The 23,467-nt window shown below is 40.6% G+C and overlaps 1 protein-coding gene across 9 annotated transcripts in view; it reads left to right on the top strand.

The window, feature by feature from the left end:
• The window catches only part of Satb1 (SATB homeobox 1), a 95,940-nt gene extending 79,027 nt beyond the window's left edge, over nt 1-16,913 (top strand). For 6 of the 9 annotated variants that reach the window (XM_052745622.1, XM_052745620.1, XM_052745621.1 and 3 more), the window contains exons 10-12: nt 10,734-10,937; nt 11,458-11,553; nt 13,129-16,913. In XM_052745622.1, coding sequence (XP_052601582.1) covers nt 10,734-10,937; nt 11,458-11,553; nt 13,129-13,638 — 810 coding nt within the window. In that variant the 3' untranslated portion in view covers nt 13,639-16,913. The remainder of the gene's footprint in view (nt 1-10,733; nt 10,938-11,457; nt 11,554-13,128) is intronic. The other 3 variants (XM_052745624.1, XM_052745626.1, XM_052745625.1) reach the window with 3 other exon arrangements.
• Nucleotides 16,914-23,467: the final 6,554 nt, after the last annotated feature.

Genomic DNA, 23,467 nt, shown 5'->3' with positions numbered 1-23,467 from the left:
TCTTTTCAATGAAGCCTCTTCCTTGTAAATCTTCACCTCTGGACTTTGCAGCCACCTCTGAGACCCCAGGAATTGCAGAGGTCTGCACAGTCTTTCAGCCTGGCCCACACTGGGCCATACTTAGAGTTCTGCCTCACAACTCACTGGCACTGCTGGGTTTTTACAGCCCCTGAGTGTGAGCCTTGGGATATTTCCAGGTCCCTTGGGAGGAGTGCAGGGGAGAGTTTGCTACTGCAGGGCAGTGTGTGTTCACATCTATTGGCAGGGTTAAGGGTGAACTGGAATAGAGGCCACAGAGTGGAAGAAATCCAAGAGGCCTTCCTGAGGACTAGAGTTGACAGGAACTCACATTGGTTATAAAGGAGACAGACAAGAAAAATTAGATTTTTAATTAAAGCCATTTGCTGTGCATATTTTTATTACATAGTCACTACAGAAAAATCAGAAATACAAGCATAAGGAAGAACATAAAAATATCCATAATCTCAATCACCTAGAGATATTCTGATTTAATATCCTGATTTAGGCTCTTTATATACACAGACATGTACTTGTGTACATATGTGGGTATAGCCGTGTATGTGTGTGTTGTGTTCATTTGCATATTGTAGGAGCCATCAATTTCCTATCAATGTACATATGTGGGTATAGCTGTATGTGTGTGTTGTGCCATTTGCATACTGTAGTAGCCATCAATTTCCTACAGTGCATTTAGCTTATTTCCAACTTTTGCTGTCACGGATAATGTAAATGTAAATGTAAACAATTTTGTAAAGTATTTATATGTAGTTTTTATTATCTTTTCTTTTGAATAAGCATTGAAAAGTGAGGTTACTGGCTTAGGAAAGGAATTTGTCTTTCAAGGGTCATTGTCAGACATTTTTACCATCTGCATTTTCATGTTTCAGAAAGAGTGTCTGTTTATACTTCAGATATCAAATAAACTCCAATATCCCAGCCTCGGTGTAGAGTTGGTAGTAGAGCTACTGACTGAGCTTTGTTGTGGAAGGAATATGGTAACAGCTATTCTCTTTAGCCTCCTTAGCGTCTTCAGTCTCTATGGGCTTAAGAAAGTTTGATAATGTCAACAATAATATATGAGCAATAGTTGAAATTGTTATTGAGTACCAAGTCCTTTTCCATAGATGTTCTCTTTTAATTCTCAATATACTGTGAATTAAGTGATAAAATTAGACTTCCTTTTACAAAGGATATATTTGAGGTCTGAAGAAGCTGAGGAACCTGCTTAAGGTTTCTGTCAAGCCTCTTAGAGAGACCTTAGAAGTATAGTGTGTAGAAGGTAAGAGGTTACAGAAACTGAGTCATTTTCTCAAGCCAGTGTGGTAAGGGCTGTGGGAGGCATCATCCATTCAAGCTGTTTTCTCCCAGGCACTTAACCCCGTCAGTATGGCCCATTCTCTAAAGCCGAACCAGTACTGCCTTGTCAGGGAGATGCCCTCCTTCCCTGCCTCCCTCAACCATTGCTTCTACCTCTCTAGTTTTGCCACTCTTGGTATCCTGCCCCTCCGTGACCTTTATCACGGCCACTTTATTTAATCGTTTTGAATGTCATGTCATTCCAAGTGGACTGTGAGTTGTTTAAGTACTTTTATTTTGCAACATTCTGAAGTTATCTCAGACTAGGCATCAGATTGAATGTACTCCATCTCATTTGTAGCAGCCACTGTGAGATTAATACTCATATTTTGTAGAGGAGGAGTCTCCCAAAGGCTCAGAAAAGTGACTGGCTCATATTGGTATAGATACTCTCCTACCTATTGTGTTCTCTTCATCTGTCTACTGAGGTACTTGATGATGGCCTGAGGGAGAGGTAACATTTGAAGGGAAGAAAACAAAAGCCTTCCTCTTAGAGTAGAGAAATAGAAAACAGAACACAAGGCTGCGTTAGGCAGTAGCTAATAATTAGTCCAACTGAATATGAGGAATGTTACCAGGCATAGGAATAAATGCGACCTATGAGGGCATAAGCTGTGCTGCTGTGTTGGGGACTTCTAGAGGTCACACTGGACGGACAGTCAGGTGGTTTTCACCCTCCAGTCCCGTTCCCAACAGCCTCTCAAAGATGGTCAAGGGGATTCAAGAAAGCCAAACAGTCTGGTCTGTTTGCCTCTCTGGAAGCTTTCAGAGCTCAGAGACATGCTCATCCTGAAGCCCACAGGCCCCGAATGACCAAGGATAGCTGTAGTTGGAGCCCAGCACAAAAATCACAAATTCACTTAGAACACCTAGAGGATTTTTTGGCTTTTTTTTTTTTTTGTAGCTCAGCTGGGGGTTTCCAGGTGTGAACTTTGTAGACGACATCATTGTGTCACCGTGTCTTAACGGGAGGGCACACCTGCAGGTCTGCAGACTGAATTGAGAATCCCATTAATTAGCTCTGTGTTGGACTTCTTCAGCTGTAGGTGGTGGTTCCTTGTCCATAACAGCTGTGGTCATCACTGGTCTGCTTCTCCTGAAAGTCAAAAGGGGAAAATTTTTCCATGGCAAGTAATTGAAAGAATTTGATGCCTCCAAGAATAAGTTAAGGAAGAGGTGCCCCAACTTGAAGAAGCCAGTGGTAGGTAGATAGTTCTTAATGCTGGAAGTGGAGGCTAAAATTGAGAAGTTGCAGCATGCATCTCGGGGCGCTATCCATTTTGAGGCACCTTTTATGAAGAATGAGAATGAAAACTTAAAAAGTTGAAGATCAGGTGTCAAAATAGTAGGGAGAGGCTAAACCATTCTGCTGAAAGTGACAGAATGTCAAAAATGTCATTGGCTCTGGTCTGTGTGGGGGCAGGTAAGATTGTTTTTCAGAATTCATGTTCACGTATCATGCATATAAGTCAGATTCTTTCTTGGCTTCGATTTGGAGTATATATAGAAATCAAACTTTTATGGTAGGCACTTTCCAAATCTAATGTTTTAAAAATAAAATCCAGGCCTTCTTTTGAAATCTTATATTTCTGTCAAGTGAGATTGTCTTTTTCAGACCAGTGGTTCTCAACCTTCCTAATGCTGTGACCCGTTATTACAGTTCCTCATGTTGTGGTGACTCCCAACTGTAAAATTATTTCATTGCTACTTCATGACTGCAAGTTTGCTACTGTTATGAATTATAATGTAAATACTTGTGTTTCCCAATGGTCTTAGGCTTAAGGGCTCACAATTCATAGGTTGAGAACCACTGTTCTAGATATTTTAGTAGACTGCTTAGAATTCCACACTTGTCTTCATTCCCCCTTTCTGAAACTTCTCTCTTCTGCAAATACCCTTGATTTTGGAGATTCTCTCTCCTGGCACTTTTGAAAGTAAGAGTCATTTGCATCTCCTCTGGCCAAGTCATTATTTGATACTTTTGCTATGAACTGAACAATCTGTGTGTAGCCAAAGAAAAACCACCACGTTTATGCCCCCACATCAGTGACCTAGAGAAGATAGAGAAGAGGAGGAAATAAAAACAGTAGAATGCAAATGATACTTTTTAAAAAAATCTTATTACATTATAAACAAAATAAAGATGGTTTGCTAGTGACTCTGAGGGCCCTTCTAACTTTACTAAATTTCAAGAGGTTCTTCTAGGCATGTGTAAATGTTATTTTTTATGCTAATAATAAATCTCCTGAAGCTATGCTAGAGTTGCTTAACCTCTTAATAACAAAGGGGCAAAATGAGAAACTTCTAGACATTCAGTTTATGACCTATTATTACCCCAATATAGAAACCCACAGATTTTTGGCTAAGATATTACATCCCTTAAATAAACTGGAGAGTCTGGAAGGAGCTCAGGAGTCCAAAAACAGTCATCTCAAGGGTTTAAAATAGCAGTAGTTTAAAATATTTTCATTATTACTTTTTCTTATTTTAACGAATGCATCAGAAACCACACCTTGAAAATTAATATATCAAGAGGGCACACATGAATATTTAAGCTGTATTTAAGCTGTATTCCAAGCTGTATTCCAGCTTGGAAGAATGTGAACATAACATATGCCTTCCAGTGTAAAAATGCTTTTACTGCTACATCTCTGTTCAAGTTTATTCTCCATGTTTTCTGTAATAAGACACGTGTTAACTTAGCAGAGAAGAAGCTCCAGTCTCTGCTTGGACTCCCTGGGCTGCCGTCAGTGGTATTAAATGGAGGAGGACGATGACTTGCTTCCCGCTAATCTACGGAGGAGAACCTGGCCTTTGTTAGTGTTGATGGCAGACTCTCTCGTTAGGCCAGAGCATAATCGGCTTTAGCGGGGGTTTCCCTTCTAAAGAGTGTCGTGGCATTTAAGGTTAACATGTTAAATAAAGAACACTATCCTACGACAAGGGTTTTCATTACAGAACATGATGGGATCCTTTTTATTAAATTATATCATGATTTGAATTGGGAAGGAAGAAAAAGCACATCGCCTTGTGCCCTCAACTTTAATGCCTTTAATCCAATAATGACCTTCTGCAAACTAGCTAATTTTAAGCATTTGGAAAGATCAATACCACTTTGCCACCAAAAAATGGCCTAGATGATGAAATCTGATGTATTTAAAGTATCATTTCACCCTTTTAACCTAGTAAATAATTTAAAATGCTTTCAGTGTTGGCTGCTGTGGATTTTACTTCTCAGTGTCCAGTGTTGGGAGGGTTGGAGTTGGAGTTGACTTGCGAGGCATCCAGGCCTCACTCTTAGATCTTGAGTGTCTTTGAAGTGAGCCCCCCCCCCCCCAAATAATATATTTAAATACTGCATTTTGGGTACAACGCATATAAAAAATAAAAGATGTTAAAGTGGGCCTTTCTGAAATGTGAAAGGGGGGCTTTAAAACAGCAGTCACGTGACATCTTTTGTTACATCTTAAGCCTTTATGCTAAAGGTGACAGATTCGGTAGTTCTGACAATCAGAACCCATTTCTTCCCCGGCTTATAGGAGAACACTGATGCGAAATTACCCTTGAGTGCCAGCAGCTTTGTAAATAAAAAAAATTGCCCTCTATTAGCATGTTTGTGGGCAGATTAAAAACTGTCTTCATTTGCATAAGTAACACTTACAGATTCTTTTAAAAGTAGGAAATTATTTCCTGAATGATAAATTGCAAGCTTTATAGTTAGTTGTTGTTGAAAATGTACTCATTCAAAATGCCTAGTGTAGTTTAGTCTACAATGGTGAATTTTTTTGTTAGAAGTACTGTTTAATGGATTATGTACTCCGTTCTTGTTCCCACTACTTGCAAAACTGTAATTCATGCTTTGCACTAAAATGTTTGTATCAAATACTTTCCTATTTAGATTGATTTCTTTTAATATCATATATTACAAGATATGCCCTAGAGATTGGAAGAAAATACTCCCACAAATAACACATAAAAGATGAGGATGAGGGGATGGATACAGACTTTAAAATGTTTTGCCTTTTAGAACTCAAATTACCATTTGATTTTTTTAATGTATTTTTCCTTCTTAGGTACAGCAGGAAATCATGTCATTTTTCTTTCTCTCTTTATAGCTCTTAGTTTTAAAATGTGTGTGTGTATATATATATATATATATATATATATATAATGGCGTTATATACATATGCATATTGCATTAAGTGCCACCCCCCATGGTATCAAAGTCTATTTTCCCTTTGAAAACTAGTTGTGTTAAGAACCCCCAGCTTTGTCTCAGACCCAGCCTTGTAAGCACATCTGTGTATGTGAGGATTTGCAGGTCCAGCGTGCGTTTCTCAGGGGACGTTGATTTCCTACCTCAGAGTCACTGGTACCCCTTTTGTGTTAAAATGGAAGCATTGAATTGCCTCGAACTCACTGCTCTAAAGAATGGCATGGGAATCAGAGATTGAGTTTGGTTGGAAGTTAGCAGCTGAGAGATGGAGGTGCCAGGATTTTTATTTGAATGTGGCACAACAAGATTCTGTCAGCAAGCACATCATTAGAATATTGAGTTTGGAACTGCTAATTTTTCCTTTAAAATGAGCATACAGTCGTGTGTTTCATGGACCATAATAAATTGCCATTGTGTTGTCTCTGAGTTTGTTTTGATTTTTGTAACACGGGTTTGGCAGTCACTCTGCTTTTTCTCTTTCCCGTTTCTCCCCCAATCTTACATTTCCTTATTAGATCCCGAACCAAAACCAGTCAGAAGGATGCTCCTCATTCCCGCCTTCACTTTACCCTCCTCTGCACCGCTTTCTTGCTTACAGTAGCAAGACATTTGCAGATGGCTGTTGGTTACTATAAAGTACATAACAGTATTTCCTTTGTGGCAGATGGATTTAAGACTTTTAGTTCTCAATAAATGTAGGTTTACAATACATAACTTTACAGGATTTGTGTTGTATATAACAGGTTTGAACATATTATCTCAGAATTTATCTGCATGGCATTTTCAGCTTATTCGGGGTCCATGCCAGGTTTTTTTCTTCCTTTCTTTCTTTCTTCTTTTTTTTTTTTAAAGTAATAGGGAGTGCTGTGATTGATACCAACAGCTCAAGGCGTGATTTTGAATAGAAACAAAGGGTTTGGAACAGAAGGTGTCAAATTAAACTTTGTCAGTTTGAAAAGTAGTAACATCCTGAAAGTTGTACTAATTGATTTACATGTGGCTACTGTTTATATTTTGCCCTCATTAGATGCAGTGTGATGTTGCTTGGCACATTTACTACATTTACAGTTGAGGTTGTTCCTTGTACCACTTTAGTTTTCTGAGAGCCGATTGGTCCCGTCATTTGATGAGGGCTTCTTCGTCCCGTCTTTTCTGCCGTTCAAAGAGTCGTGATCTAATTGAATTTGAGAGTAGTCTCCTGAGCCTCCTGCCTCTGGTTGTACACAGCACATCAGGTCCCAGAGACCTCTTCTAAAAGGATAAAGTTCACATTTCACAACAAAGCTCCGCATCTCACTCTGATCTCTCCTCCTAAGCAGCATGGCACTCCTGGGGGGTTCTCGGTTTAATTTGATGTCAGCAGCACGCAGGCCTCTCCATCACCTTTCCAAATGCATCCATTCTAACGTTTAGGGGACAGCCTCAGACACATGATTGGTGAAGGAGAAGGCATTTATGTCCTCTTCAGTTCCTGCCTTCAAATCACAGATCACCGTCATGACCAATGGGGTGAAAAGCAATAGAATTTGAGGTAGCCACAGTACTCCAAGGTATTTAGTATAAAAGCAGGTTAATCATATTTTTTGCCAATCCTGGTTGGGAATTTATCAGTCTATTTCTATTGTGACAAAAGAACAAAAAGGTGTCAAAACGTCCGTTTCCCATTATTTAAGAGATCACACACACAAACACACCCCTCTTTGTTTTCTTCTTCGTTTTTTGAATCCCCTTGTGGAGTTCTAACAGTTCCCAGATGCACCGTCAGATATTTTTGCATGACGCGTCTGCTGTAGTCATTTCAGCCTTGTCCTGTCTCTAAAAGGCGGAAACACGTTTCAACTGCAGATTCGTCGCATTATTTTTAGATAAGGAATTAGAAGTATTATTTAAGGGCAGAGGTTAATAGCAAAGTACTGGAAGTGTGATGTTAGTCATGGGCAATTAATAAAAATAAGGATCTGTCTGGGAAGTGCAGAGCACAGAAGTGACAATATAGACAAAATGTTTGTTGAAGGAGTCAGAGTTCTCTTTCTGAAATATTTGTTAAAACCACATGAATGTGATTATTTAGAAATTAGCTGTCATTATTAGCTGGTTTAAAAGAACTAATGATTTTCTCTTCCAAAGAACATCTGTGATCCACATGTTTTTCACTTACATCCAAGTGCCAAGTGATCTCTGCCTTCCTTATAGAAGTTTCTGAAGGATGTGAGGCCATCAGTGTGTTCAGCACTCTCCAAGAAGCTTTTCTGACACAAATCATTCTTAATTTAACTCTTGGCAATTTTCAGCTACATGGATTTATATCTAAAAAAATTATTTCTAAAAAAAAAAAGTAAAAATGATAACAGCTCAGTGTTCAGTACCCAGTGGGACCAGCCAAGTCAGAAGGCCTCTTCCCCTCTTCTCAAGCCTTCTCGCTTCTCTTGAAATAGACCATGCTTCCAGGCATCCAGGTTGTCAGAGGTCACAGCTGCAGGATGCAGACAAGCCTCCAGGGAGATGGAGACGTATCTAAGATCTATCCTGCCACAAAATTTAGAGATGTGGTGTAAGGAAATAGCTTGGATCTAGGAAAATAGGTGATATTTTTATGACTTGCTCCAAATAGCAAGAGTTTTACCCATAAGAACTACATAATATCTTCAGGGTAGGCGTGTCTCCACTGTAAATACTCAAGGTCAGCTTTGTAGTTTATGTTCTATTCTCTCAAGTAGAGCCCAGCTCTGACATCCCACAGCAGTCTGGACGTAAGCACAGGGATCTGTGGTCAGGTGAGAAGCAGCTCCAGGACTCTGTCATCAGGGCAGATTTGTTTTTCCTTTTTAGTGGTTGTTCTTTCAGGTTAAATCTTCAGGGTACTGCCCCTTCTCATCTTGAATTGTGTGTTCGGTGGTATTGAATGAAAGCATTATCATATGACCATTCATGTGTGTGTGTGTACACAGATATGTGAGCATTCACATATATATATATATATATATATATATATACACATACATACATACACACACATATATACACATGAACATTTATTTGTGTGTGTGTGTGTGTGTGTGTGTGTGTGTGTGTGTGTGTGTGTGTTTGCTTAATTAAAAACAACTGTTAAAGGATCCAGTCTTCCCTAGAGGCACTTAGCTGGTGTGTGTACAGCCCTGGGTTTTATACTGAACCCCAAAAGAAAACAAAGCAACAGTAAAGCCTGTACAACTCACCAAGAACCGTGAGTGTTCTGGCCGGCTAGTAGGAAGCTCATGTGTCAGCCCCGTCTTTTCTTTTGTCATCTCTCAGACAATCTTTCAGACCAACTCCAGGAGAAGAAGGCCTTGTTCTCTTTCACCATTATCACAAATTGAAGTTCCTTTTGAAAGGTTCATCCAGTTTGAAAACAGAAAGAAAGACATGCAATCGTCTGGTTTCATCTTGCAGTAACATAAGAAGCAGAACCCTCCGTGAATAGATCTAAAATTCTCATAATGGAGGCACAGTGTCCTGTCCAGCCAGCTTCCTGGAAATCTCCAAGAAAGCCTTCATTTTAGAGTAGTTCCCAAAGGCAGAGCCCCAGCGGGTTTCCTACTCAGGGAATGAGGGAGAATGGCGGGAAGGAAGGACATAGAGTGACCTCAGGTCTGTGGGGGAGGAGAAGAAGGGGGAAGAGCATCTCTGCAGCGTGCACAGGATGGGAGTGCTGTCCATGGCACAGGACAGTGTACCAGTCTGTACGCCAATCACCGGTCGGGGGGATGGGGCGCTGAGGGAGTGGCGCTGCCTTCAGTGTGTCCAGGTGAGGTGTCTCCGGACAGTCCAGTGAGAAGTGGCAGTATTGGCTCCCTTGGAGACTGCCCCTCCCTCTCTCCTACCCCATTGCTTCCGGTCCAGGAGGGTGGATGGGATGAAAGTTGGAGATGGCAGTAGGAGTCCTCTGTTGAACCATCCAGACATGAAGACTTGAGAATCACACTGGGTCAGATTGGGTCCTTGACAGAGTTTGCCCTTCACTCTTCACCCTAAAAACTGACTAAAGTTCTTGCCTGACAAGTCATACGCATGTGCTACAGCTGACAGAAAAACAGGACTCTGAGGTTCCCTTTAAGAAAGGACCTTGTTGAAGAACTCTTCTAATGCCCATAGTAATAAAGCCAAATATATTCATGCGCTCGCTCTCTCTGTTTCTGTCTCTGTTTCTCTCTCTCTCTCCTCCCTCCTCCCTCCTCCCTCCTCCCTCCTCTCGCCAGTGTGTGTCTCTGTCTGTCTCTGTCTCTCTCTCCCCCTTCCTTTCCCCTCCCCCGTGTGTGTGTCTGTCTGTCTGTCTGTCTGTCTCTCTCTCTCTCTCTCTCTCTCTCTCTCTCTCTCTCTCTCTCTCTCTCTCTCGGGGTGTGTGTGTGTGAGCTTCCTTTCTAAAACAAAAAGTGTGAGCTTAGGAAAGCCTTTGAGGACAGTTTATTTCTAGAACTCTGACTTGCCACCTCCATGCCTTCCGTGGCCACTGGCGAACAAGAAGGTTGGGCGGGGTTGCACCTGCCCTCGCCTTTGTTTCTAACCCATCACTCTTACGGCAGAGTCTGATGAATGAGTGTGAAAATGTCTGTCCTTACTTCTTTGTGTGTGTGTGTCTGCACCCACGTGTGCGTGCACACACAAACACACAGATGCACTTGCTTGTGCATATGTGTGTCCAGGCAAAAGGCTGGTGTCCAGTTGTCTTTCTTTATGGCTCTCCACCTTATTTTTTGAGTCAGGGTCTCATTGAACCTGAAACTCCCCATTTTCACTACACTGGCTGGTAAGCCAGCCCCTGGTGTCTGTCTCTGCACCCTGTCACTGGGGTGGCAGGTAACAGGTTTTTATATGGTTCCGGGGATCCAGACTCAGCTCTTGGTAGTTGCAGAGTGAGCACTGACTGCCTAAGCCATCTTCCCAGCCCATGTGTCTGCCCATGAAGATATCGATCTGCACATTAATCAGAAACAGCCTGCTTCCTCATAGGTACAGCTATCCTCTCCTAATGGATTCAAAGGAAAAAATATTAAAGCAGATTGGAGTGATGTGTGATGAAAAAGTTAACTATTGGAGCCTCCTTTTCAGCATCTGTGGAAGATTCCAGCACAAACTAACTGACCTGTCGCCCTTTCCTCCTAAGGGATGGCTGTGTGAGCTGTTGCGCTGGAAAGAAGATCCTTCTCCAGAAAACAGGACCCTGTGGGAGAACCTGTCCATGATCCGCAGGTTCCTCAGTCTTCCTCAGCCTGAGCGCGATGCCATCTATGAGCAGGAGAGCAACGCTGTGCATCACCATGGCGACAGGCCACCCCACATCATCCATGTTCCAGCAGAACAGATTCAGGTTCGTTTACCTTGGCCAGTTCCGCGCAGCACTAAATAAACAAAGCCTTCAACTTAGCAGGAAAATTAGTGGTTCTTCTCTTCCCACAGTCTACGTACAGGCTTTACTGGAGACAGCAGCACACTGCCATCTTGCTCAGGATAAAAGGAGGATAAACACACTGTTTCCGGCTGCTGGGTTGTAGTCTACTCACCCTAATGAGGCAGGAACCCCATTTTGGACTGCTAGTGTAGTAAGGGTGTCTTGGTTAGCACTGGGTTTTGATTATGAAAGCTTAGAACATACCTGTTGGTGTGTTTTTTAAAATTGAACTTAAAACTGCTTCCTAATTAAAACCATACTGCCCTGGAGGAAAGGGACCACCAGTGTGCCATAGAGGACAGTCACACATTTCATTCCATAGTGAAGGGGAGGGAAACCCATCTTGCTGAATGTTCCTCATCCCGCCTTCACCTCACACAGCACCCCCACCCACCCCAGGGCAGGACAGGGTGAGTCATGTCTGTTTGTCTTTCCTTAGAGCCCCTCTCCCAGCACCCTTGGCAAAGGAGAGTCTAGAGCTGCTTTCTTACCAGGCCTGCCGAGCCCTGCACCATGGCCCAATGCTGCTCCTCAGGTGAGCTGGCACCAGTTCCTGTGCCAGGAGAAAGGGGGAAAGGTGTCGTGAAGGCCAGCTCCCTCAGCTAGGGTTTTCAGGTGTGCAAAGGACGGTAATGGAACGGCCATGGCTCTGGCCAAAGCCCATAGTGCCAGCACTTAGCTGTGCTTGATGTCGCCTGTGTGGGGCAACCTCTGTGGAAGCCCATGAGAAACTTGATTAAAGGGCTGTGGACCAGACCACAGTGGAGCTCCTGTGGCTTCAGGAACTTAAACAGCATGTTCTAGTTGAATTTAAGCTGTGTAACTTATTTCTGCTAAATCTGAAGGTTGTTTTTAGCTTTTTCCTTGAAGGGAAATGCCATTGCCTCTAGGGCCCCAGAAACCTGCCTAACATCTTTGTTGAATCACCCGCACTCCTTCCTGGTATTGCTGTCTGTGAAAAATACGGATATCTGTAGCTAAAATAATAGAGTTATCCATCCACCAGGAAAAAAAATCCTTGAGTATTTATTAAAGATAAAACAAATTGAAAAAGAGAATCCCTCAGGATATTAAGCACTAAAATAATTGTGAAAGCCTGAAAAACCGACTGTTTCAGCTAAAACAAAGACAAGAAAGATATATGTTAAGTAATAAAAATAGTACTTGTTTGAAAATGTAAATTGTTTTTAATAAAATTGCTTCTTAGGGGGATAAGAGGAAATGCTTAAGCACAGGACAAATGTTCTAATACATTGCGGCTTTGAGCACCCAGGGTTGATTGGCTTGGCTGATAAGAATTATGGATGTCGAGTGCGCAGTAGACACATGCCACACGTTTGTTACATATAATTGTGTACAGGAATTACAGCACATATGCAGATACTAATTATGAAAAAGTGTCTGTATACATTAAATTTAAAGCCTAATCACATCCTAGTTTACTATAGACAAAACAATTCGCCAGCTGGTGTACAATGGAGTGAACCTTTATTTGGTGGGGGTAAGGAAAAAAACGTAGTGTTAGCTTAGTGCAACTTGGTAGGAAAGTGTGTGTGTGTGTGTGTGTGTGTGTGCGCGCGCGCGCGGGGGGGGGGGGGGGGGATTGGAACTGTCTGAGACAACATCCTTGCACCTCCAAGAGGTGTGCAGAATAAAGGACACGGCTGCTGAGCTGTCCTCCAGGGTGCAGCCACAGATGCAGCATGGCCAGGCACAGTGCTTTCCCCGGGGCTGGGTAGCTCAACCTTCTGACATTGTCCCTGGAATCTAAGAAGGATTCTTCTTTTAAGTCTTTGTTAATTAATGACATCATGATGTGCTTTGCTGGCCGCCTTTGGTGAGAACCCTTCTGAGAGAGTGCGAGCGAGGCTCACATTTTTTCCCAGCTGTTTTTCTCCTCCACAGATCGCTGATAAGTGAGCACAGTAGCCCTGCAAGCTGCGCTGCTTCCTAGCTGCCCAGCTCCGAGCTCAGAAGTGTGTTTATTTATTTAATAAAGGCTGTGGGCTGTTTAACCGGCCGCTCTTCCTCAGACGCGGGCTTGGCAAGCACCCACTCTCACTGCAGCGGCTCCCAGCGCCTCTGACTCTTGTTTGTTTGTCTTTTGCAGCAGCAGCAGCCACAACAGCAGCAGCAGCAGCAGCAGCCGCCACCTCCTCCTCCACAGCCGCAGCCCCAGCCCCAGGCAGGCCCCAGGCTGCCCCCACGGCAGCCCACGGTGGCCTCCTCTGCGGAGTCCGACGAGGAAAACCGGCAGAAGACCAGGCCACGAACCAAAATTTCTGTGGAAGCCCTGGGGATCCTTCAGAGCTTCATCCAAGATGTGGGCCTGTACCCGGATGAAGAGGCCATCCAGACTCTGTCTGCACAGCTCGACCTCCCCAAGTACACCATCATCAAGTTCTTTCAGAACCAGCGGTACTATCTCAAGCACCATGGCAAACTGAAGGACAACTCCGGCTTGGAAGTGGATGTGGCAGAATACAAAGAGGAGGAGTTGCTGAAGGATTTGGAAGAGAGTGTCCAGGATAAAAACGCCAACACCCTGTTTTCTGTGAAACTGGAGGAGGAGCTGTCAGTGGAAGGGAGCACGGACATTAACGCCGACTTGAAAGACTGAGAAAAGTGTTATTTTCATTCGTACCACTGGTATTTACTAACAAAATGAAAAGCCCACCTTGTGTTCGCGCAGAAAACGTTCATTGTTTATTGTTTGGCCAATAAATCTTCAGAAACTTGCACAAACAGGAAGTTGGAAGGACATGACAGACAGCACTAAAGTGGGTTTTACTGTTTTCCGGACTGCAAGGCAGCCCCAGTGAAGCGTCCTGCGTTGTCTGATGGTAGAATTTGTGTTCAAGGGCTGCACCACGGTGTGCGTCCTGTCAGCATGATACCAGAGATTGGTTTTCCTTTTAATTATTACTATTCTGGAGCCTCAAATAAGCATTATAACTTCTGTGATTATGATTGCCTTTCCTTTCATTATTTCTGTAACACTCCACACTGGTCTTTGGAAACTGGCCCCTTATTTTAAAGAGAAAAAGGAAAAAAAATGAGTTTGTTACTCGATTGTATGTTAAAAAAAGAACTATAGACTGTGGAATGCAGTTTAAAGATGACATATGCCAACAAATGCCTTGTATTATATGGCACTGCCGTAATTAAAATTTGTTTTTTATTTTGGAAATAAAGGTTCACTGTAATTTTTTTTCATTCTCATTGTTACATGATTTTTTTTAAGGAAAAGAAAATGTGAAACACAATTTAGTCCTCCTTATTTATTTGTAGATCCTGCAGCATCATGTTGTAATTAAGTTTTTGAAAGTTTCTGTTAAATGTAATGTTGCTTCTCTTGTTACCATACTGATTTCCTTTCTATTTATAACTGTATTTTGATGGGCAGTAAAACAAAGTGTCTTAAAAGTTTTAAATAGAGAAAATGTGCTTTACACAGTTGCCTATAAAAGTCTATGTTATCCAAGCAATTCACTCTAGAAGCTTCACTCTCGTTGTTGTATGCAATTTTTACTATCATGCAAATAAGCTTAGGTAAATAAAACTAATAGATCACCTTAGAAAATTATGCAATTAATGTGAAAATAATTGATGTTTGCAATGTGTCTTCCTTTGGTTTACACTCAACTTTAAAGCGACATCTGTATGAAATTTCTGTATAAAGGTGTATTTCTTTTTTTATGAGTTTATGAAAACACCAGCTATTTTGTTACAGCTGCTGTTTTTATAAGTGTATCACAATTTTCTTTATGCAGAGATGTGCCGATTAGGAGTGGTTATTGACTGTAACTACACGATTAAAATTGTTTGTATGGTATGCCATGGCAGGGTTTGTCTGCTTATGTGACCAAGCGCAAGGACGGTGGTTGTGTAGGTGCACGGTGCTCTCTTGAACACTGAAGAGGGCTCTGAAAAGAGCACCTGAACACTTGCCTGAAATACTAAAGTCACACACATGCTCGGTTTTAAGCAGGCATGAGATTTCACAATGCGGAAGATAATCTGGTTTTGCTTACTACACAGGACAGTCAAAGACTCCAACAGAAACATGAATTACTCTAGCAGTTAAGTATTTGGGATGGCTGTATCTGCCTTTTTTCTCACAATCCTCCAATTATGGCAATACTTTTCTTTAAGCTAGGGTGTATTTTTTAAAGCCATTAATCACATAAATAAGGGAAAAAATGGACCTTCTGTGCGAGAGCTCTTCATATTAAGTGTTTTAGGGGAGGGGATTTTTTGGTTTGGTTTTGATCTGTTTTACAAGTGATAAGGAGGGGAAGGAACCCTGAGTTCATTTGGATTCCTTTGTCAAAACTCAGAACTCCACGAAGACAGGAAGAATCCAAACACCACCTTCTAAACTGATCCACCATGCCCCAGGAGCAGTCAGGGTAAGCAAGGCATGTTGTGGTTCTAGGGGAACTTTTTTTTTTCATTTTGTTTTCCTGTTTGTCTCTTTGTATCCCTTTGTTAGGTCCCCTAAGTGTTGATGAGGGTATTTGGGTTCATGGAGCCAGAGCTCTGAGTTACCCTTTTCCTCAGGTGTGATGAGCTCATAGAGGGGACTACATGGCCGTTGTGTTAGCCCAAAATGAACTCCTTGAAAATTCCTCTAATGCTTTACTCTGAAACACAGCTGAGCAAGTTAGAAGGCTGCTGCCTTATTACAAACTAATTTCAATTCTTTTTATTAAATGAGAAAACAATGCAAACTATCTGGAGTTCAGAAAGTAATCATTTGAGCCAAAGGCATTTGAATTAATGTAAACTGAATTTCAAATGTTAAAGGGAAAAAAAAAACAGAAAAGAAACTATCATGTCACCAACTAAAGATTATCACCCACGTTCTCCTTTTCCCCAGGCTTAAGATCTGACAGAAAATCAAGTAGAAACTGATGTCCTTTTTCATTTTAAACACCCCAACACTTATGATATCAAATAGGTATAAAATTTGATAGTATTTTGGAAGGAGAAATCAGGTTGCAAGTAAAATTTTTCCCATTCCTAACAGTCTAAATTCTTTTGAAAGCTATTTCCTAGAAAGTGAGTATGTTGGAAAGCAACACCGGTGTGCCATCAGAATGCAGATGTTTGAACTTCAAGGTCAGCATGGTTTGGTTACTTTAGGATAAAGCACATGTCAGCAAATGGCGAGGATCACGATGGGGTGGAGAACTATTGAGGACAGCATATTTTGGAAGATTTCTCCTGTGATCCATATTACTCCCCAATGTCATTGTCACCCATGTCTCCTCCTGCTGCCTGTGGCTATTGGTGAAATTTCTTTAACAAGCTTCATTGTGTCCCGGTATTTTGGAAATGTTTAAACACTGGGCATGACATAGTGCTTCGTGCTATTCAGACCTTAGCAGAGTCAGGTAGTTCACAGGTAATATTTGACCGTGTGCACCTGAGTCTGTCATGGATTCCTTCACTCAGCACTTTGCCACTAATTTGTATTACTCTGTGTGGCCATATAATACTTGCACATTATGCAAAAAATGATGTTGATAGTATCTTCCTGCCACACAGAGTTGGCATATAACCTTTGAAAACGAAGGTAGCTAATATGTGTGCCCTACTTGTGTGGCACTTGATAACAAAGTCTGTACATATGTATAAAATGTTTATTGACTGACATTTAGTACTAAGGAATTCTGAGCTTAAGTGTCCACCCCTAGGAGTATCTCTAGTAACTATGCTTATCTAAACTACATAGCTTGAATAGAAAAACTTAAATGGTTCAGGAGTGATTAAAAATGAGTGTCCCACTCATGCTATTATCAAATTCTTCCCTGGTCCCAGTTGTTCACATTTGGCTGATAAAAAGTTCCTTGATTGTCACAATATTTTCAATAAATGAGATATTATGAACTGCCTGGTGATATTTTCAACAAGAGCAATTAAAATGTGTATGGCCTGTATTAGAGCAATGGGGATGAGTCTATTGTGCTGATGGCAGCCAGAAATGTGGATGGCAGCGTGGGAACCCTCAGCTCCAGAGCAGGAGCCATTGAAAATGTTCATAGAAGAAATTCTCAGAGGGGTCTATTCTTGGATTCAGTGTTTCCTCTGAAGCAATCCTTTACATGTAAACAGTTGATACTTGCATGTCTTTAGACAAAAGTCGAGCTACAACCTATTAATACGCACAATTTTTGATAAAATATAAAGTGCCCTCTAACAAAATGTGGTGGAAGGTGTATGTCAAGAATACTATACCTGTTTAACAATACCATATGTTAAATAAAAATAGTTTGGAATTAATGTTTAAAACATGAGCTACATTTTTAAGCCTTTCTTATATTCTTCTATACAGATGTATATTTATATACACATACACACATTTAATTTTATGAAAAGAACACTACTAAAATTCAATCACGGTTATTTCCCTTGTGGCAAAGATGGGTATGAAGTCATCTTTTCCTATTGGCTACTTCCAGCTGCTAATACACCTAACTGTAGCCAAAGCACTTGACTTGGACTTGTCTTTAATTGTGGTTTGTGAGTGGATGCAGTGGAGTGTGAGCAAGGTAAGAGCAGAGAAACTGCAAAATGATCTCTTTTACACCAAGTTAAATGCTGAACATTATTTCTTCACTGTGAGCTCAGTCAGAAATACATTCAAATAAATCTTCATTCTAGTGACAGTCCTTAATTCATGCCTTAACATCTTCCAAGAAAGGAGTGATGTCTGTCTCTATCTGGTTTTCCTCTCCTGAAACATCTGACAGTGCCCGCTAGATCAGAATGTTCAAGCACACATATTTAAAGGTGTGCATTAATGCGTTTCCTCTATAGCAACACAATGCAAAGGAGCATTTTGTTCAGGACACAGACCTACTGAACAGCATCTCCATGTGGGGACAGGTGTCACCCCACTTGTTTGCAGTTTTAACTCTGTCTGATACAAAGGCAGCCTTCCTGCTGAGGCCTCTCTGCTGGCATTACTCTCCAATATGTTTAAACCAACAGCAACAGCTGAAGAGTGCTTCATTTTGTCAGACTCATTGTGTCTTATTTATAATAATCCATAGCTCTCCATCCCACTAGGAGGCACTGACAGCAGACACTAACACCCTCACTTCAAAGACCAGCGGACAGCGAGAGCTCAAATAGGTTAACTGACTTGCTTAGCTGCAAAGTGGCCACATTAACCTCAAATCCAGCTCTCTCATTTTCTCAATAAATTTCTCAAATACAGTGCAATTCAATTCTTCCACAGAACACAAAGAAACATGTATTTTGTTAAAAGAAAAAGGTGAACACTCATTTAAATCAAGTCTATGAGATGTTTCACCCTGGAATAATAACCCAAAATTCTGCTGTCTTCATATGAATGAGAGCTACACACATCAATTTTTTCATAAACTATTAGGAAAATTGTGAAAAACAAAAACAAAAAATATACAAAAAAGAAAACATGGAAATGTAAAATAAATGAGCTGTAACGACATCCTTCAGCTCAACAATTCTAACATTTTTCTATTAATACTTTATGAAATTCACTGAATTAAGACCAAAAGTATCAACAAAAGGAACCCAGCTGTCCTGTGGATTTGCTTATTAAAATACCGCAACAGCATGTTACATTTTTTGCCAACTAGTGAATCTTATTTCTAAAGGAAACTTAAAATTTTGTTTTTTCCCCAGAACTTCCTGAGAATTTTCAAAAAGCCAAGTTTTAAGAGGCAAACCCAGGAGAACCCCACAAATACATGTAAGAGAAAAACCAGAGGCAAACCAGCCTCTCTTTTATTTAGAAACAGTTCGTGCTTTCCTATCATTTTGGAAACTAAAGTACATAATTTTCAGTTCTGCATAATAAAATATGTAATTAAGCAACATTCCATGGTGGATTAAAGAATTAAAAGCTTCAGGTGCAGAAAAGAATTTGTTGGCATTTTCGTTTTTCAAGGTGGCATTTTGAGGTGTTGCCTTTGGCTTTCCTTTGACATCTTATACACAAATAAGTAGACAGAAGCAGGTGAGAGGCAGAGAAAATGAAGAATTGGCTCCACTACAATAGACCTGAAGAAACACAGGGAGGATATTTGTAACATGCCCAAGAAAAGGAAATTAAAAAGGACAGGAATCTTCCTTGCCTGAGGAGAAAAAATAAATAAATCTTCAAGCAGGGGTTTGTGTATTGAGAAACAGAAATCGCACCGACTGGGCAGCCCCTCCATCCCCACTGCACTCATGAATTCACACACCAAATGGTACAGTTCAGAAAACTTAGTTTTGAAACAAGAACTCGATTTCATTAATAATTCTGTGCTCCAGATACAGAGGTTCATGGAGGCATTTGGCATTTTTCTTATTTTTAAAGCATATGTCAAAATCAAACCACTCAGATGTCAGAATTCTGCATTTAACATTAGTAGGGGTTCATGTAATACATAAACTGCAGCTATACACAGTTGTTCATTCGAGTAAATTTACTATTAAAGTCTTGTATTTTCAAATCCTGTCACAGAAATACATTTGGTGGAGGAATAAATGAATGAATTAGTGAATGTAGGAGATTAGGCAATGTAGCAAAAATTTTGATCACACAAAATAGATAAGAGTCACGTTCTGTAGACAACCCCCTTCATGATGCATTTTGTTTTCTTTTGAAATTACGTTTATTATTTACTTACTTATTTTTGTGTGTATGCATGTACACACACACATACACACACACACACACACACACACACACACACACCACAGCACATATGTGGAGGTCAAGGAATGACTTGTAGTAGTCCGTTCTCTCCCTCTGTCCTTTGGGTTTTCCGGTCATGGGTTGGAAGCAAGTACCTTGATTGGCCAAGTCTCCTCACCAGCTTTTCACGTGTATTTTAAACAGACAGCTATAAAGAGGCTTCCTGAAGTCTTTAAACGACATATCTCATGATCCTCTTGAGAAAATAGTAACGTACTGCCTCTTACTATAAAAAGAATTTGCTAAGACTGTCAAGTATATCAGCATAATGTAGGGTATTTTAAAATTAATACAGAATTTGGATAGAAAACACAAAAAGGTAAAAGACAAATAAAAATGGACATAAAAAGGAAAAAAACAGAAAGGTGCCTTGATACAAAGAAACACATGAGGTCCTAAACAATTTATTAATGGGAACTCTCAAATTTACAAAGGTATGACTGACATACAATAAATGTACATATTTGATGTACAGTTTGGTACATTGTAGATTGTATGTGTTAAAAATCAATATACACAAAAAAAAACTAGTGGTGTGAGTGACATGTCCACCATCAGGCAGCTCCCTGGTACCCTTTGCAATAATCCTGCCTGCCTACCCTTTCCATTCTCAAGTGCCACCATCCTCATAAAATTGACCTGTGCCCCCGTCCCATTATTAGGTCATTTGGTTTTTTTATTATTGAAATTTGATCATCCTTTTATATTTTATGTGGTTTGCTAGTATTTCCTGACAGACTATGGCATATCATTTCATTCTCCTAACTATCCTTTGAAGGATGTGTGTCCTTCATTGTGGTAAAAACCAATTATTATATATATAAATATATATATATATATATATATATATATATATATATATATATATATATATATATAATGCCTCTGCCTTCCAAGTGCTGGGATTAAAGGTGTGAGCCACCACTGCCCAGCCCAACTGAATATTTTTAAAAGGTTTTGCTTTTGATGTCATGAGACTTGTCTAGTTTAGAACCACAGAGATTTCTTCCCTACCTTCTCTTATAAAAGTTTTATAGTTTTAGGGTTAACATCTAGGTCTCTGGTCTATTCTGAGCTAGTTGCTATACATGCTTTGATATCTATATCACAGCTCTATGCAGTTTCTTTCCAATTTTCCTTCTACACACACATACACACACACACACATGCATGCACATGCACACACACACCACACACTCACACATACCATTCACACACACATACATGCACCACACACACACTCTCACACACGCACACACTCACACACACTCCAATGGTTCCTGTACATTTTGTTTAAAAGATTCTTGTGGTGATATTTTGTTTGTGCTCTAACAAATAAAGCTTGCCTAAAGATCAGAGGGTGGAGCTAGCCACTAATTATCCATAGAGGCCTGGAGGTCAGTACAGACAGGAAACAGGAGGTGATGTGGCTGGGCAGAGAGAGGAATATAAAGCGGTAGAAACAGGAGTTCAACCCTTTTCAGGCTGAGGAGTTGGGGAGGTGAGAGGTTACTGTGGCTGCTCCTTTCCTTCTCTGACCTTTCAGCCTTTACCCCAATATCTGAGTCTGGGTTTTTATTATTAAGACCAATTAGAATTCACGCTACAGAGTCTTCTTTCTAGAATTAAGTAGCCTTTTCTCCGACAGTCGATCGACTGCATACAGGTGTGTCTTCTGCCATCTCTATCTTGTCTCCTCACCCTTTGTTTCTCTACCTGGACCTGCCTCGGCTGCCGCATTCCTGAACCAGTACTGAAGCTGGCATGTCTGCTCCTTCACAGTTTCTTCAGCGTCATTTCTGGGATCGGGATTTTCAGCTTGGGTCACTTTAGGTTTTGCTTGTCAGTTTCTATCCAAGGTGGGTGGAGTCTGCTAGATTTTAATTAACTTCAGAGGTCATTTTAGAGAAACATTGTTAACGAATCTCAGAAACTATAAAATCAATTCATCTCTTACTTATTCAGATCTTTGATTTCTTCCAGAATGTTTTATATTTTCCAGTGAGCAGTCCTACTTCTCTTGCTCAGGTTCATCCTTAATTTGTTCCATATTTTTGTTTCAATACAAGTGGTACTTTAAAAAATTTATTTTCAGTGGTTTGATCTAAATATAGGGAAAAAATGTGCATGTGTATGTGTTGAACTTTTATTTATTCTAGGATCTACTCTAAGATCATTTAATAGTTTTATTTTTGTCGTTTCCATTAAATTTTCTACACATTAACTTACAAATAAAGACAATTTAATAATTGATTAGTTAATTAATTAATATATTTATTTATTTATTTTTGGTTTTTCAAGACAGGGTTTCTCTGTGTAGCCCTGACTGCCCTGGAGCTACCTCTGTAGATTGGGTTGGCCTTGAACTCAGAGATCTGCCTGCCTCTACCTCCTGAGGGCTGGGATTAAAGGTGTGTGCTACCACTGCCCAGCTGACAATTTCACTTTTTTTAAATTTCCAATCTAAATACCTTCTTTATTTTACTTTCTAGGATGTCCAATACAAAGTGGGATAGAAACAGTGACAGCATTTACCTTTGCTCATTTGTCACATTTGCCATGTGATTCACTCAATCTGTATGCTGTAGATAGATCATCAGCACCATGTTCTTTTGTCTTTTTTTTTTTTTTTTTTTTGAAATAGCATCTTACTATGTAACTTTGGCTGAGCTATGCTATATAGACCAGGCTGGCCTCAAACTCACAGAGATCCTCCTGCCTCTGCTTCCCAAGTGCATCTGGCTGACATTATTATGTTCTTTTCTTTTCTTTCTCCCCTCCTTTTTTTTTCTTTGAGACAGGGTTTCTCTGTGTAGTCCTGACTGTCCTGGAATTTGCTATATTGACTAGGGTGGCCTTGAACTCAGAGATCTGCCTGCCTCTGCCCCCCTACTGCCACCACGCCCGGCAAGCACTGTGTTCTTGATGGTAAACTGAGGTTTCTGTCTGCTCATTTCTTCCTTATAGTAAGGGACATCACTTTACCCTCTGCTCCTGACTAGGATGGCACACTAGCCTACAAAATCCTACCTGACCAATGGAAAGAGAAGGAAGAGGTTTGTGATGAATTAATCAGTTAATATATGAAAGGAGAAGAGAAAGCTAGAAACGAGCAGAAAAGCATGAGGATGCGTCAGAAGACAGGGAGGCGTGGGCGGTAAGTAACATCACTCAAAGGAGAGGCACACCTTCTACAAAGTCCATTATTGTGCAAAGAACTTCTGGAAACTACATGCCAAGATGATTTCCTTTAATGCCCTTAGAGATGTAGACTATTTAGAAGTTTGGTGCATCCAATAAATGTCCTAACTTAGGAGAAGACAGAACGTTTCTATATGTAACAGGGGAGCTGAATGGTCAGGTCAAGGCTGTAGCTCGGGTTTGCCATCTCCCTGCTGCCTGAGTTACCAACAGTCTTGTTATCATGCCTTTACACCATCACCTTCTCTGTAACTGCTCTTGTGCTACAGAGGAGTCCAGGCGATTGATTTTAAAAGAGGCTGTGTGGCCCTCCAAGCCAGTGACGTTTTCTCTCTGGTCCTCTACAGACAATGTTTGTTAGCCTTTATGTGAGTCATTAAGCTAAGCTGTTCTAGATAACTTGGACAAAAAAAAAGAATAAAACAATCACTTCGGTTTTTTTTTTTTTCTGCAGAGCTGGAGCACATATTAACCAGAAAATCCTTCTGCTCTCAATTCTACATTTCACTTG

Source organism: Peromyscus californicus, unplaced genomic scaffold, assembly GCF_007827085.1.
Source record: "Peromyscus californicus insignis strain IS unplaced genomic scaffold, ASM782708v3 Scaffold_19__1_contigs__length_69161282, whole genome shotgun sequence".
Classification (NCBI taxonomy): Eukaryota; Metazoa; Chordata; class Mammalia; order Rodentia; family Cricetidae; genus Peromyscus; species Peromyscus californicus.
This window is presented reverse-complemented; position numbering and strand designations above follow the sequence as displayed.